This window comes from Protopterus annectens, chromosome 10.part0, assembly GCF_019279795.1.
Source record: "Protopterus annectens isolate FY-2018-M chromosome 10.part0, PAN1.0, whole genome shotgun sequence".
NCBI classification, from domain to species: Eukaryota; Metazoa; Chordata; order Ceratodontiformes; family Protopteridae; genus Protopterus; species Protopterus annectens.
The window spans coordinates 1360038729-1360053066 of NC_056744.1; the positions used below are offsets into that span (position 1 = coordinate 1360038729).

A 14338-nucleotide genomic window follows, 5' to 3' on the forward strand; every position below is an offset into this window, starting at 1 on the left:
GCAGGGGATTATGGGTAAAGGGAGGAGCTAGGAGCTCGGATCTATGCTGTGATAGAAGTTGCCGGCTCGGATCCGAGATCGGATCCGTATCCCAAAGGTTGCAGACAAATGAAGATACCTACTCAGATGGAACGTTATGGTGAGTACATAACTTCTTATTCTTTGCAAGTGAGGGTCCATCAGAGGAAATAATCCCCTTTTATCTTTTCTCTGTTAGTACTGCATTTTTGGTGTTTCTTTGACTATTCCTTATGTGAGTTTTCTTGTATTCACTCTTATTTCATAGATGAAGTTTCATTTTTTTCTGGCTACCTACTTTGTCTGCATCGTGGCTCCACCATTTTTTTTTTTACCTAACTTGAGGTGTTAATTCCACTTGTTTATCACATTGTCAGGACATTTCTGAAGACCAATGTATTATCTTTTTAGATGAGGCTTTAATAACTCCATTCTTCAAGAAACCTTCTTTAGTTGGGTTATCAGTGGATAACTAAAACCCTTTCTTTAAAGTCCCCATTTTAGGGAAAGTTATCAAGAAGGTTGTTAGTGTGCAGTCAAGTCTTACCTCTGACCATATGATCTGTGGAATACATTTTTATGTTGGTTTTGTGACTTGCCATAGTAGAGCAGTGACACTCCTTTGAGTGATCAGCAGTCTCTTACGAGTTAGTTATAAGATTTTATATTCACGCTTGTCTGTGATAGATTGCTCATATGCATTTGACATGGTAGATCATGTTATCCTTTACAGCTGCCTTTTTATTTAATCTTACTGTGATTAATTTTCCATTATCTTGAATGGTCTGCATACTAACTGTCAGGTTGCACCAACAGTCTTGACCCATCCTCCGGTGTGTGAGGAGTTCCATGCAGTCAGTACTGAGACCATTGCTATTCACTGTGTAAGTACGTACACTGAGAGACACTGTTAACGAGGAGGGTTTGCATTATAGCTGCTCTGTAGTTAAGACTGCTTTCCTCAGGAATGTTCTGCACCCTGTGGCTCCACTGAAAGCTGTTTGAATGCTATTCTCAGTGGGATATGATAGTTGGAGGGATCTCATTTTAGGAGGTAAGACTGGCACTGTGTGGTCTTTCATGCCACCGTTATGTCCTCTTCAGCACCAGTGCTTGCCTTACTTGTAATCTGTCATAGCCACCAGCCACATTTTTTTCTTTCAGGTTTCATAATATGGTGTGATTTTTAGAAAAGAGGCTGCCACTGGCAAACAAGGTTTCATTGAAGCCTACAAAATGTATGCTGGGATACATCATAAAAATGCTTGGTGGGTTTACAGGCTAATGCTAAGGGAAAAGAAAAGCTTGTATTGTGTAAGCGTCCTTGTGGAGGTGCCCTGGATGATGATACAAACTGTCTATGTTGGACCTGTTTCTCAAGTCAGTTCATTTTCAAAATTGGTGTGAAGTAACTCCTACCAAAACTTGTATAGCTGTCACTGCTGCAACACTGTATGGACACAAGTGTTTGCATACTGGGGAGTGCCACAAGCCCTATAGAATGATAACGCACATTTTCTAGGACAGTAATTCAGGAAATGTGTAGATGTGAGAAATGTAGTGGAAGTTTCATGTTCCCTATCATTGTCAAACACCAGGTATAGTGGAGTTGCTATGATGTTCTGCTATATCTACAGTGGAAAGCAAGTAGTTAAAATTGTCCTCATATCATTGTAGAGTAAGTTCTTCAACTTAAATTATGTAGACTGTGTCTTAACACTTAAATATATTCAGTTAGGGGAGTAGTTGTAGCAAATGTTTGTGACCAGCCACCATCCAGGCTCTACTTTAGCGAAAAAATTCTGATTTGGATAAGAGAAAGAATGATAGCTATGACATAACAACCATGATGACTACACAAAACACACTGCAGTTACATTCAGACACATGGGTGGTAACAGTAGGACTCGCTTTAAACTTTGAGATTGGACCTGCTGGTGTCATCCTGGTGAATTTTGATCATCAAATATATTTTTTATAAGTACAAATCGTTAAAATGGTTCTAAATGTGATATTTTGGATATGGAGAGTTGGGCCACTTTGACACACTCGGCCTTTAATAATGGGTAATGTATGGAAAGGGGATAATTTGTTTCACCCCTTACAGTCCTTACTCTGTCAATTTTTTTGTAACATTTTTAACTGTTGATAGCCACACATTTACTTGTGATTTAGAGACTCACAAGCCTCATAAAAGCAGTCTGATCTTGATCCCTTCTCATAAGGGTTAAAGGCAGAAATAAACAAACTGCTACATTGATAACAGGTACATGGACACTTGTTCACATGTGTGGCAGCTTTTGTAAAGGGGGAGCTGGTCAGTTTTTTTCCACACTGTCTTCAAGGTGGAGGTGGGATTACATCAAGGATCAGCACTGAGCCCTTTCTTATTTGCAGTGTTGATGGACAGGTTGACAGTTAAGATCAGACAATATTCCCTGTGGGCTATGATGTTTGCAGATGATATTATGATCTGCATTGAGAGTAAGGAACAGGTTGAGGAGACCCTGGAGAGGTAGAGATATGCTTTAAAGAGGAGAGAAATGACTGTCAGCAGGATTACTAATATGTGTGGATGAATGAGTGGAAGGACAAGAGGAATAGTGAGGATGCAGGGAGTTGAGTTGGAGAAGGTGGATGAGTTAAAATACTTGGGATCAACAGTTCAGAGTAATGGTGAGTGTGGAAGAGAGGTGAAGAAGAGGGTGCAGGCAGGGTGAAGAAGAGTGTCAGAAATGATTTGTGACAGACTGGTACCGGCAAGAGTGAAAGGAAAGGTCTACAAGATGGTAGTGAGACCAGCTATGTTATATGGGTTGGAGACTGTGGCATTGACAAAAAGGCAGGAGTCTGAGCTGGATGTGGCAGAGTTAAAGATGTTAAGGTTTGCACTGGGTGTGACAAGGGTGGACAGGATTAGGAATGAGTATATTAGATGGTCAGCTCAGGTTGGAAAGGTTTGGAGACAAAGCCAGAGAGGCGAGATTGCATTGCTTTGAACGTGTGCTGAGGAGTGATGCTGGGTATATTGGGAAATGAATGCTAAGGATGGAGCTGCCAGGTAAGAGGAAAAGAACAAGGCCTAAGATAAGGTTTATGGATGCGGTGAGAGAGAACATGCAGATGATTGGTGTGACAGAGCAAAATGCAGAGGACAGGAAGAAATGAAAACAGATGATCCCCTATAGTGACCGCTAATGGGAGCAGCCGAAAGAAGAAGATCTTGTTGTTTTGCTGTTGCAACTATAACTCTAAGTCATTCCCAGCTCCTTCCCCTCCTTTGAGCTATTGTCAAACCTCCTGCACCCCGAGTCTCTGTTTACATAGCATATACATTTAAAAGTTGAAGCTCTTCACTATTAGACTGAGGTCTTCAGATGGAAGTGCTTATCTAAGATAATTGGTTTTGCTGAGATTTGTATTAACAAGCACTGGACCTAAGTATCAAAAAGGGATTTATTCTCCAACATTAAGGCCCTAAAGAGACTGAGATTAAGGCTAGTGCCAACTTGGAGATGCGCCCTTTTGATGACATTTTAAATTCATTGTTAGAACTGTTTTCTCTGTTTGTTTTAATGTTCTTTTTTTTCAACAGAATGCAACTATTGTTAAAAAAAACATGCATGGAGCAAAGTATAAATGAGAGTTGGATGATGAAACTGTACACAGAGAGAAGTCTGTCAAATTGTTAAAAACAATGTGGCTAAACTTGGAACTATGACATTTTGCTTATAGAGTCTGCTAAAAAGGATGTAAAAGGGGAAGTTAGAAGAATATGGCAGTTTGTCTGCAACAGGATGGATGATGCACTGTTAGCTGGGGTCTATATCATATAGTCAAAGTTTTATAACTTCGAACACGAAATGTACAAACCATTCCGTTCGAAGTTACAAAACTTCGAATATGAATAAAAAAAAAAGGAAAAACAAAATAAGCTGTTGTAAGCAGGGAAGCAAGCACCCCTGCACCCCCACACCTCCTGCTACTTAAATATACCAACTCCGAGATTGCACCTCATTCAACAGAATGGAAACCTCCCCTTACGGAGATTTCCATTGAAACGCTCAAAATTGTACAAGTTCAAACGTATACTCTTGACCATATAAGGTTTGAACTTGTACAAGTTCAACTATGTGATAGGAACCCATTAGCTGTTGATCAACTAGTTTTCTTGTTGTTAGCCGTAATGTCTGCGATCTGCATTTTCCTTATAAATTAAATTTATTCTTTACATTTTAAGAAGCAGCCGGGATGATTTTCTATTTTTTTTTATCTTTCTTGTGAAATGAATTTCTCACACTCTCATTCTAGTGTATAACAAACTGCCATTTCAAACAGCCTTACTACGCTAAGCAGGTTAGAAATAAGCAGCACAAGGTTAAGAAGGCTGCTAAAAAAAGAAAAAACAGAAGGATAGAGGGAGACCTGCTGGCTCTCAGGCCCCAGTGTTCTCCTGGGAACAACTGTTACTATTTCAGCATCCTCCTGCTGCTCAGGAAATCCCATCATGTCCTTTGAACCCCCATCCCTTACCCACTCATGTTCCCAGGATAGAGGGTTGGCTGACCTAGTGTTACCACTAATGGGCAGACATCACTACAGATGACTGAAATATACAGATAGATCCAGAGGCTACAGGAACCATTTCACAACCAAGCCTCTCAGACGAGGTTTGCTTTTAGTGCTCAGAAACCAGAAACACCTTGTAGAGCACCTCTTATCAAAAGTAATTAGTCCAGTGGACTGTTCCTTGTACCAAGAAAAGAAGGCTCCTTGAAGTCCTGTTATGCACCTTTCAAAACTTAAAAAGTTCGTAGAAATTCCCAAGTTTAGGAAGCTAATCTTTCAGGCCTTTCTTCCACGTCTAGATCCTCATGTCCTCATTCCATTATTCCCTAAAGATGCCTACCTACTTATTCCCAACTTCAAGAGATACAGATAATGCCTGAGGTCTGATGTGCTAGGGCCTCATTGCCAGTTTATGTATTTTCCCTTTGGTTTATCTACTGCACCAAAAATTTTTACATAATTTCTTGCTCCAATTAGCAGCATTTTGCAGAACTTAATGGCGTCCGTAGGAATTCCTTACTTGGATTACTGCCTGATCCAGGGCTCATTCCCAGGAAGATGGGCAAGGGTGCATTAGAGTAAACAATGGCTTGACTCCATAGACTGGTCTTCTCTGTGAGAAGTCCATTTGGTCCTACAAGGAAAGTGATTTTTCTAGAAGTCCTGCTGGGTTAAAGCAAGAAGGTGATTTTGCTAGAAGCCTTGCTGGATTACAATGTATGCAGTGCTTTCCTTCAACAGAACAAAGTGCAGTCTTTGACTCTCCTCTTCCAAGACGCAGAAGAAAAGTCATTGATGATAGCTAGGCAGTTTCTCAGCATCAATGACCACGTGGCATCCACCTTTTGCGATGGTCCCTGTGAGCAGGCTGAGTACAGAGGTTCCTAAGAAACTCCTAGGATCAACATTCACAGTCACTTGAATGTATCTTCCCAGTCCTACTTTCTATCGGGAAAGAGCTGAGGTGGGATATGCCCATTAGACTGCAGCCCTGCAATTATACTATATCCTTGGATAACTCAGACTTGGCTTGGGGAGGGAGCTATACTCTGAAGTACAGGATACATTGAGTCTCCGGAAAAGAAAATGGTACATTAACATCAAAGAAATAATTATCAGACCCTCAAGACTCTAAAAATGGTCTAACTGCCTGGGATTTTGAAAGTCATCAGAGACAACATCACATTGATGTGGTACATAAAGAGACAGGAAGGAACATTCTCGTGTCATCTCTGCAGGTTAGCCATACAGGCCTGAGAGAAAAAAGCACTGCAGTTCAAAATGTTCCTAATAGCCACATAAGTACCCACACAGAAGTGTAGGGCAGACGAACTAAGCAAAACCTCTGTAGATCCATGAAAATATTACTAGAGCTCAGAAATAGATGGGGTGTACGATAGCTAGAACGGTTTGCTTCTTTAAGCTTTAGACAGCTGAAAAGATTCAGCTACAGAGCAGCATACAAGCAAGCTGGGGTAGAGGCTACCTTTTCCTCAGTTGGGCAGATCTGTTTCTGTATTCTTTCCCTCCTGTAATCTTGCTTCCCTGAGTGATAAAAAGCAGAAGAATGAGAGGCCAGAAATTATTCTAATTGCCCTTTTCTGACCCTGTCAGCAGTGATTCTCTTACCTTTTCCAGAAGACAAGGAAGAAAACTGTTCTATTGTCACAGCACATCAACCTTGTGATGCATTATAGGATGTCCCTTGTATGTTTCTGCATCCCAAACTGAAACTTGTAGTTTGGAAGTTGTGACCTTGCTACTCTTTGGGCATCTTAAGTCAATGGATTTGCTAGTAATCATGAAGGAAACTAGAAGACCAAGTGCTGAAAAGTCATATCATAGCAAAATGAGAAAGGTTTGTCTGGTACCAAAGGAAGAATCAGCATTTAAGTACACGATAGATAATTACTTCTAAAAGGATTGTATATTTCAGAAGAGGAGATGCACAAAAACCAAGGGAGTACAGCCTGAAAGTGGAGGAAAAAAGTGTCTCAGAGATGATATGAAGAAACATTACTTCATAGAAAGGAGGTAGTAGGGAGAGGGAGATACTTTAGTTAGGAAAATGAAATAAATGCTGGCTGGTGGAATTCAGAAAGCAAAGTATAAAAATGAAGTTTTTTTTAGCAGGTTGTTTGACAAAGTGAGATATTGGTTAAAAAAGAAAGTTTTGTCTGGCTACTTCCCCTGTGAATGAGTGAGATACAATCAGTAGAAAATCAGCTGCTTGATTACAACAAGTTCAGAACATTGAAAGCACTTGTCACCTGGTAACCACACAAACACATCAGAGTAAGTGTTTTTGCAGCCAAGCCCTTAGTTATATGTGGTATATATACACCCATGCCCCAACCTACATGTACTCCTTAAAATACTCCTAAGGTATCAAAACTTCTCAGATGTATTTGGGAAGCATGGCTATGTATGCTTTCCCCATTGTACACAACAGTAGGGAAGGAAGAAACTGCGTAGTACAGTGCAAAATGGCCCATCACAAGCAACAAAATTCTGCTTTTACATTTAATCCCACATGATATGTAATCTTTCAGCCTACTTCTGAGTGACTCCTATATGTTTCATTGTCTTGTTGACTACTGTGTGAGAAGAGAAGTTACTGGTGACCTTAAATCCTCTTGCATTTTCAGAATAGTGGAAGTGTGTATTTTGCAAGCAATGTCATAGAATTCAGATTTTCTAAGCACATACTAATTGGCCAACATAGGTTAGTTAACGTAACAGAGAAAATCTTTATGTAAAGCCAAACAGTGAAATATATTTAGTGGCTGTTTACCATGTCTCTGAAAAGAGCGCTGCACTGACAGCTCTAGCCTCCACACCACCATTTGCATCAGTGTAACATAGGCAACCCCCTATGTGCAAGCAGACACACACACACACACACACACACACACACACACACACACACACACACACACACACACACACATGCTCACCCAAACACATGTAGTTATGCATGCGCACATACAGACATGCATAGACACACTCCATTCCCATACATCCCCTGCAGTGTGGCTACCCAGATATGTGCATGCACACACAGAGGCACACATAAGCCCCCATGGCTTTATTATACTTCACTGGAGTCATGACACTAACTGTGAGCACTCCCATAGGAATGAATGGATGAGTATAATTAAAAGTCATTATTCACCTTTTCCTCCTAGTGAAAAAAATTAGCTTGGATAGAGTGATTTGCTCAGACATTGTGCTGAATAAATCTGGAGTCACCATCAGTTTTAGAGGAGAGGTAATAGCTAATTAGCATTGGTCACTCCCACATTTGTATGCACCTTCCCCAGCAAAACAGTTCTGTTTGCTGTGACCAACTCCATGGTAAAACCATAGAGTGGTAATGGTCTCTGAATCAGAAAGGCTTACAGTGGTGCAGACGCCTTTCAAGTTAAGGCTTTCCTCATTGCAGTAAGCCTTTCTGAATCCTGCTCATTGTTAGGTTTAAACAGCAGTGGCCCAATAGTTTGAAGATTAGTAAAGCAAAAACTAAAATAAAAACAGAAGCAATCCATAACATACAATTTGAAACATAGGTGATTTAAGTGATTGCTTGCTTGCTTGGTATATAGACAGCTACTGTTTAACATTTATATATATTTTTTTCTTTTTAGTGTTGTTAGTCCCATTGATGGCAAATCATTGGAATCAATAACAAGTGTTAAGATATTTCAAGGATCAGAGTATAAAGCCAGTGGAAAGGTCCTTCGATGGACAGAGGTACGTATACAGAAGTCCAGCAATAATCATCAGTTTTTAACACACTTATATTTTCATGAAATGCTAACAACATTAGTAACTAGATGCTTCATATGGCTCAACTGTTGTATGACTGTCCTATGCAAACCTCGGAGAATGAAACCGTTTTTCAGTTAGTCCTTGGATATTTTGGCTGGTGTAACATGTTTGTGTAGTAGAACAAACCATTTGTGATTCAGGTCTTTGCTTCAGTTTTTTCATTTATGACTAGTATTTTGGTACAGCATTTGTGCTTGCTAGGCTAGCATTTATCCTTTTTTGTTTTATGGGATGCATATTGTATGTAGTATTGCTATTTATAAGAAGACCTTGAGGCAAATGTGAGCAAGCTACCTGCCCTGTTGTATTGGTTACATTCATTCCACAACACTGTATATGATGACTACACTGTCAAGTACTGAGCGGGGCATTCATGATGTAGGAAACTGATGGTTGTCTTAATCTTTCAGGAGGCTGTTGTGACGGTCCTCATATCTTTAAACACAAGAGAATGTTGCTTTGTGAAGTAATCCTTCCTCATATTCCTTGCTTCTTTTTTAAACACCTTTATTAAGTTATCAGATAAGACATTAGGTACACACACATTAATATAAAAGGAAACAAACCATAGCGACAGTTTTCCATTTACATACATTATACACTGCATACCTTTTCTTTCTTTGATTCCATTCAGTTCAGTGTTATATAAATTGCTCAAGGCCTGCCTTTCCCACTGACCTTATTTCTCTTCCTGAACATTATTCTGCATATGTTGATATCCTTCCTGAACATTATTCTGCATATGTTGATATCCTTCCTGAACATTATTCTGCATATGTTGATATCCTTCCATATCACTGTTGCAGTATTCTTTACTTAAGGAATTTCCTGCCAAGGATAACCCAACTACCAGCTAATATACCAAAGCCTTTGGAATTTATAGATGTCGTACATCGCACTTATGCTCCATATGTAAGATGTAGGTAATAAAGGTGTGACGTACAGATATATGTACCATAAAACTTCTTTGTCACTGGTCCGGATGGCATCATTGATCGTCGAGCTGAACACTCCCTCATCTGTGCTGGTTACCGAGCCTTGTTTCAAATAAGTGCCCCATTGGGATTTCTTAGCATATCTTTCCATTTTTATTTTTACGTCTTCTATCCCTAAATTCCAGAGAAATTATCTGCTTTTGTATGTAGACAGCTTCACCGTACTGCTACTAAAGGTAAAAAGGGTTCTAGGCGTGTACCCCCTTCTAATTCTAATCAGACTCCTACGTCTCAGAAGCCTCCTTTTCAAGACAAAGCAGATACTATCTGACAGTTTGGTTCCCCTTTCCTTAGGACAGGTTCCCTTATCCCTTCATCTTTTCCTGTCCCTTCCAAGTTGTCTAAGGGTCACTCAGTACTCTTGGGTTTTGTGCATCATCCGCCAGGGATATTTCATGATGTGGAAATCTCTTCCTCCTTTTCTGGGCATCCCTCAGCTTCCTAAAGAACAGCTTCCCTTCTTTCCAGACCTACTTCAGGGCCTTTTGGGTCAGGACACCATTCAAGTTGTGCCTCCTGCCTAGGAAACAAAATGGTTTTATTCCAGGATATTTCTGGTGCACCTGGAGACCCATTCTGGACCTTTCTCAGCTCAACACCTTTCTAAAGGTCACTTCCTTTTGGATGTTGTCCCTTCAGTCCCTGTTTCCTCTTTTTCTTCTTCCCCAGGCATTCTTGGTATCCATGGATCTTAAGGATGCCTATCTTTACATCCCTAGTCATCCCCCTTTCCAGGAAGTTTTTAAGTTTCTCTGTTTCTTCCTTGCATTTTCAGTTCTCTGCTTTGTTCTTTGACCTCTCTACTTCCCAAGGGTATTCACGAAATGCCTCGTTCCTATCATTGCCTTTTGCAGGTGAGAAGAGTTCAGATCTTTTTTTATCTAGACAATCTGCTCATTCAGGCTGCATCTCCCATGATCCTGCTAAAGCACTTCCGGTGTACTGGTTGTCCATTACAAAGCCTGGGATTTACCATAAACTTTCAGAAATCATTCCTGGCTCCTTCTCAGGATCATGTTTTTCTCGGTTGCAAGATACAGACCATTCCCATGCTGGTATTTCCTGTCCCTACTCTAGGCCCTCTCTATTATCACCTTTTTTTCAGTCTCTTTTTCCTTTGGCTTCATTCACGGTTAGGGATTTTCTCAGAGTTCTAGGATTCATGGCCTCCACCATTCCATTGCTGCCTCTAGCCAGACTTCATATAACAAAACTACAGTGGTTCCTCAAGTCAGTGTGGCTTCAACAGTGTCATCCACTGGATTCCCTTGTTCCTTTCCTCCCATGCCTCACACTTGAGCTTCAGTGGTGGATTCATTAGCATTTTTTTTTCAACCCAGGACTTCCTTTTCAACCTCCAGTTCCATCTCAGTGACTTTTTTCAGATGCCTCAGAAAGTGGGTGGGGAGCTCTTTTGGTTTCCTCAAGGTCCAGGGTCTCTGGCCACATCATCATAGGTCAGACCACTTCAACATAAAGGAGTTGAGAGCTCTCCTTTTAGCTCTTCTGGCTTTTCATTCCCTCTTTCTTCCAGGGCCTCTCCAAGTCTTCACAGACAGTATCACAGTGATGTGGTATATCAGCAAACAAGGGGGAACATGGTCCTATCTTCTTTGCAGACTTGTTCTTCAGTCTAGGATCTAGCTCTCCTGTTTTGAGTGACTCTTTAAGCTGCCTTTATTTCTTCAGAGCAAAATATAGTGGCAGACTGTTTGAGCAGGTCCATCACACAGGCTCACAAATGGATGTTTCACAGAGATGTGTTTCTGGACATTGTCTATTGGGGGGGGGGGTACTACACAGGTAGATGCCTCCCATCTGAACAGACAACTTCCCCTTTTTGTGCCAGACTCCCAAACCCTCTGGCTTGGAAGATGTACGCACTATCTTTTCCTTGGAAGGAGATGTTTTTCTCTGCCTTCCCTCCCCTTCCACTGACTCCAGTGGTCCTGCTCAAGATCAAGCAAAACTTCCCCAAAATGTTGCTGGTGACTTCCTTTTGGCCCGGTCTGCATTGGTTCCCCCCTTCTTCACGTAGCCAAGGACAATGACCATAATTTACCTCACAGGGTGGACCTTCTCACACAAGACAAGAAGTTTCTGATCCATTCTCACTTGTCCAGTCTTCAACTGATGCTGTGGGTTATAGGGTTTGTTTCTCTTTTAGGCACCTCTTTTCTGAAGATTTGGTTAGAGTTCTGCAGGAGGCCAGGAAACCCACTACCAGAAAACATATTTGTCCAAATGGAAGAAATTTTATGTCTGGTGCCATTCTTGTAACTGGAATCCCTTTTCAGTGGGGATCCATCTGGGTCTCTCTTATTTGTGTGAATCGCTCAATGCTGGGTTGCCATATTCTTTAGTTAAAGCTCATCTTTCAGCTGATGTTCATCGTGCATACAGCTGCAGTCATAACAGATGGGTTTTCCTGCCGTCAGATGGGTCCTCTGTCGGGCGAATTCCAAAGTCTAGGTCCGGCGTCGGATGTCGTCGCTTCTTCCCTGACGTCAGTGCGACAGGGGTATAAAAGAACCAGTCGACGCCATTTTCTTCAGTCTTTCTTGCCGCGCGGTGCCCGAAGCAGAAGCAGTTCACAAGTGCCGGTCGGCCAGCTCCTGAGATTACGAATATTTTTCAACCGAGGTCTTCTTGAAAGCTAAGTACCCCGTTGGGGAAACTTTTCTTGCCTCAGACCGATGTCAAACAAAGTTAATAATTGCATTTCATGTGGGAAGCAAATACCGCATAAGGATTTCCATTCCCTCTGCATTCCTTGCTTAGGCCCTGACCACGACGTCTCGGCCTGTCGTTTTTGTGCTACATTCAACAGACGCACTATTAAGCGTCGGGCGGAGTTCGTCCAACACTATTTTGGCAAAAAGTTTAATTACAAAAGATAAGGACCGACATACGAGGTCCGCGACTTCTACCGACACCACGCTAAAGCCGACTACAGGTGCTCCGGTTCTCAGCGAGGCACCTACGCAGCCCCTGACTACCAATGACACTTCATTAGCGGTGTCTTCTGTACCCGAGGTCGCAGGCTCTTCGGCCCACACTCCAACTACAGATACCGAAGCCACTCTTGGCGGGGAAACTCAGAGTTTAGACAGGCCTGCCACCTCTCAAGGTGTCTTCAGGCCTTCTTCTTCTTTTTCCATTAAGGCTTTCACTAAATCTAAAGCAGCCATGCATACTAAAAGACAAGCTCCACAGGGACCCTCTCAAGGCCCCATGCCTAAAAAGCAGATGCTCAAAATGGCTGAGGATTTGATTACTCTTATCTGGGGTTCTCAACCCCCCTCGGACAAAAGGCCCAGAGTGGAGGAAGAATACCCTTCCTCGGACCAGGCCTCCATTACTTCAGAAATTTTACTCCCCTTTTGAAGATTCTGATGCAGAGGAGTCCATTCCCTCTGTCTCCCCCCCTGAGGACTTCTCTTTTGGGGAAACCTTGCATACCTTGAGGGAACACTTCCACTGGGAAGGCCAAGATTACTCAGACTCCAAGAAAAGGCTCAGGGATTTCCTCTTGCTCTCTCAGCACAGGCCTCTGGCTATCCCTCCTGTCTTTGAATACACATCATCTAGTATGTCTGAGGCCAGCCTTAACCCAGATTCCTTACCTCCAGCTCCAGTCAAGCCTGACAGGTATTACCAGGTTCCTGATTCACACCAATTTCTATACAAAAGCCATGCGGCTGACCCAGAAACTATTTCACAGGGCCCCAAGGGAATTAAGGCCTCCACTGCCAAAAATCCATTACCTTCAGAGAGAGATTCCAGAGCTTTAGAAATGTGGGGGAAAAAGGTATACACCTCGGCCACCTTAACCATGAGGACATTAAACTGTCAGTTCCATATGTTAAAGTATCAACAGTTTCTATTATCTCAGTTGAAAAGCAAAATGTCACAACCTGAACAACCAGATTTGAAAGAGTTGCAGGATTTGTTGCATAGTGCAGAGCAAGTGGGTAAACATACCTTGCAATGTGGTTTTGATGCTTTAGAGGCCTCATGTAGAGCTGCTGTTACAGGATCAGTCATACGTAGACACGCTTGGCTCAAAGAGCAAACCTTACCAGATCATGTCAAAGCTAAATTACTAGATGCACCTCTTCAAAAAGATGTATTGTTTGGTGTTAAAGCTGAGGAGGTATTAAAGAAAATGGAGGAAAAGGCAAAATCAATGCAAACAGTGAAATATTTCCTACAGGTACAACCTCCACGTTTCAGTAGAAATTGGCCTTCGAAAAATTGGTCCTTTCCAGCCACGGACAGACCTCAAAGAGGTAGATACAGGTGCCCGAGGGGTAGAGGGCAATCTAAAGGATCATTTCGAGGCAGACAGTGGCAAGCACCTACACCAAGAGATGGTGAGGATAGGTCACAGCCATTCAGAAAGCAGAACCAATGACTTTCCCCTTTGCATGCCAAGCAAGGCTCAATTGGCAGCACCTTTAGGCGGAAAACTGGCGTTATTTTCGAAAAATTAGCATATTGTCACAAAAGACAAATGGATCCTGGACATTATAGACGAGGGTACAGATTCCACTTTCACACCCTTCCAAAAATGAGAGGCATGCCAAACCTGCCACACAATCAAAGGGCAGAGGCACAAAAACAAATTTCAGATCTCATGGACATGAAAGCTATTCAAGAGGTACCTGCACAAGAACAGGGTCAAGGTTTTTGTTCCAGATTATTCCTGGTACCAAGGAAGGGCAAAGATTGGAGACCTATTTTGGACCTATCCATCCTAAACACATATTTACTCGTACCAAAATTCAAGATGCTCACATTACAGCAGCTTCTTCCCATGCTGGGCAAGGAGTCTTGGCTGGTAACATTGGACCTCAAGGAGGCATACCTGCATGTCCCAATCAGACAAGATTGCAGAAGATACCTCAGATTTCTTGCAGGTT

At 41.9% G+C, this 14338-nt stretch overlaps 1 protein-coding gene across 1 annotated transcript in view; it reads left to right on the top strand.

Moving 5' to 3' along the window:
- ZFYVE9 (zinc finger FYVE-type containing 9) overlaps positions 1-14338 on the top strand; it is a 1427803-nt gene that overhangs the window by 1226427 nt on the left and 187038 nt on the right. The window contains exon 16 of the mRNA XM_044086014.1: positions 8235-8340. Coding sequence (XP_043941949.1) covers positions 8235-8340 — 106 coding nt within the window. The remainder of the gene's footprint in view (positions 1-8234; positions 8341-14338) is intronic.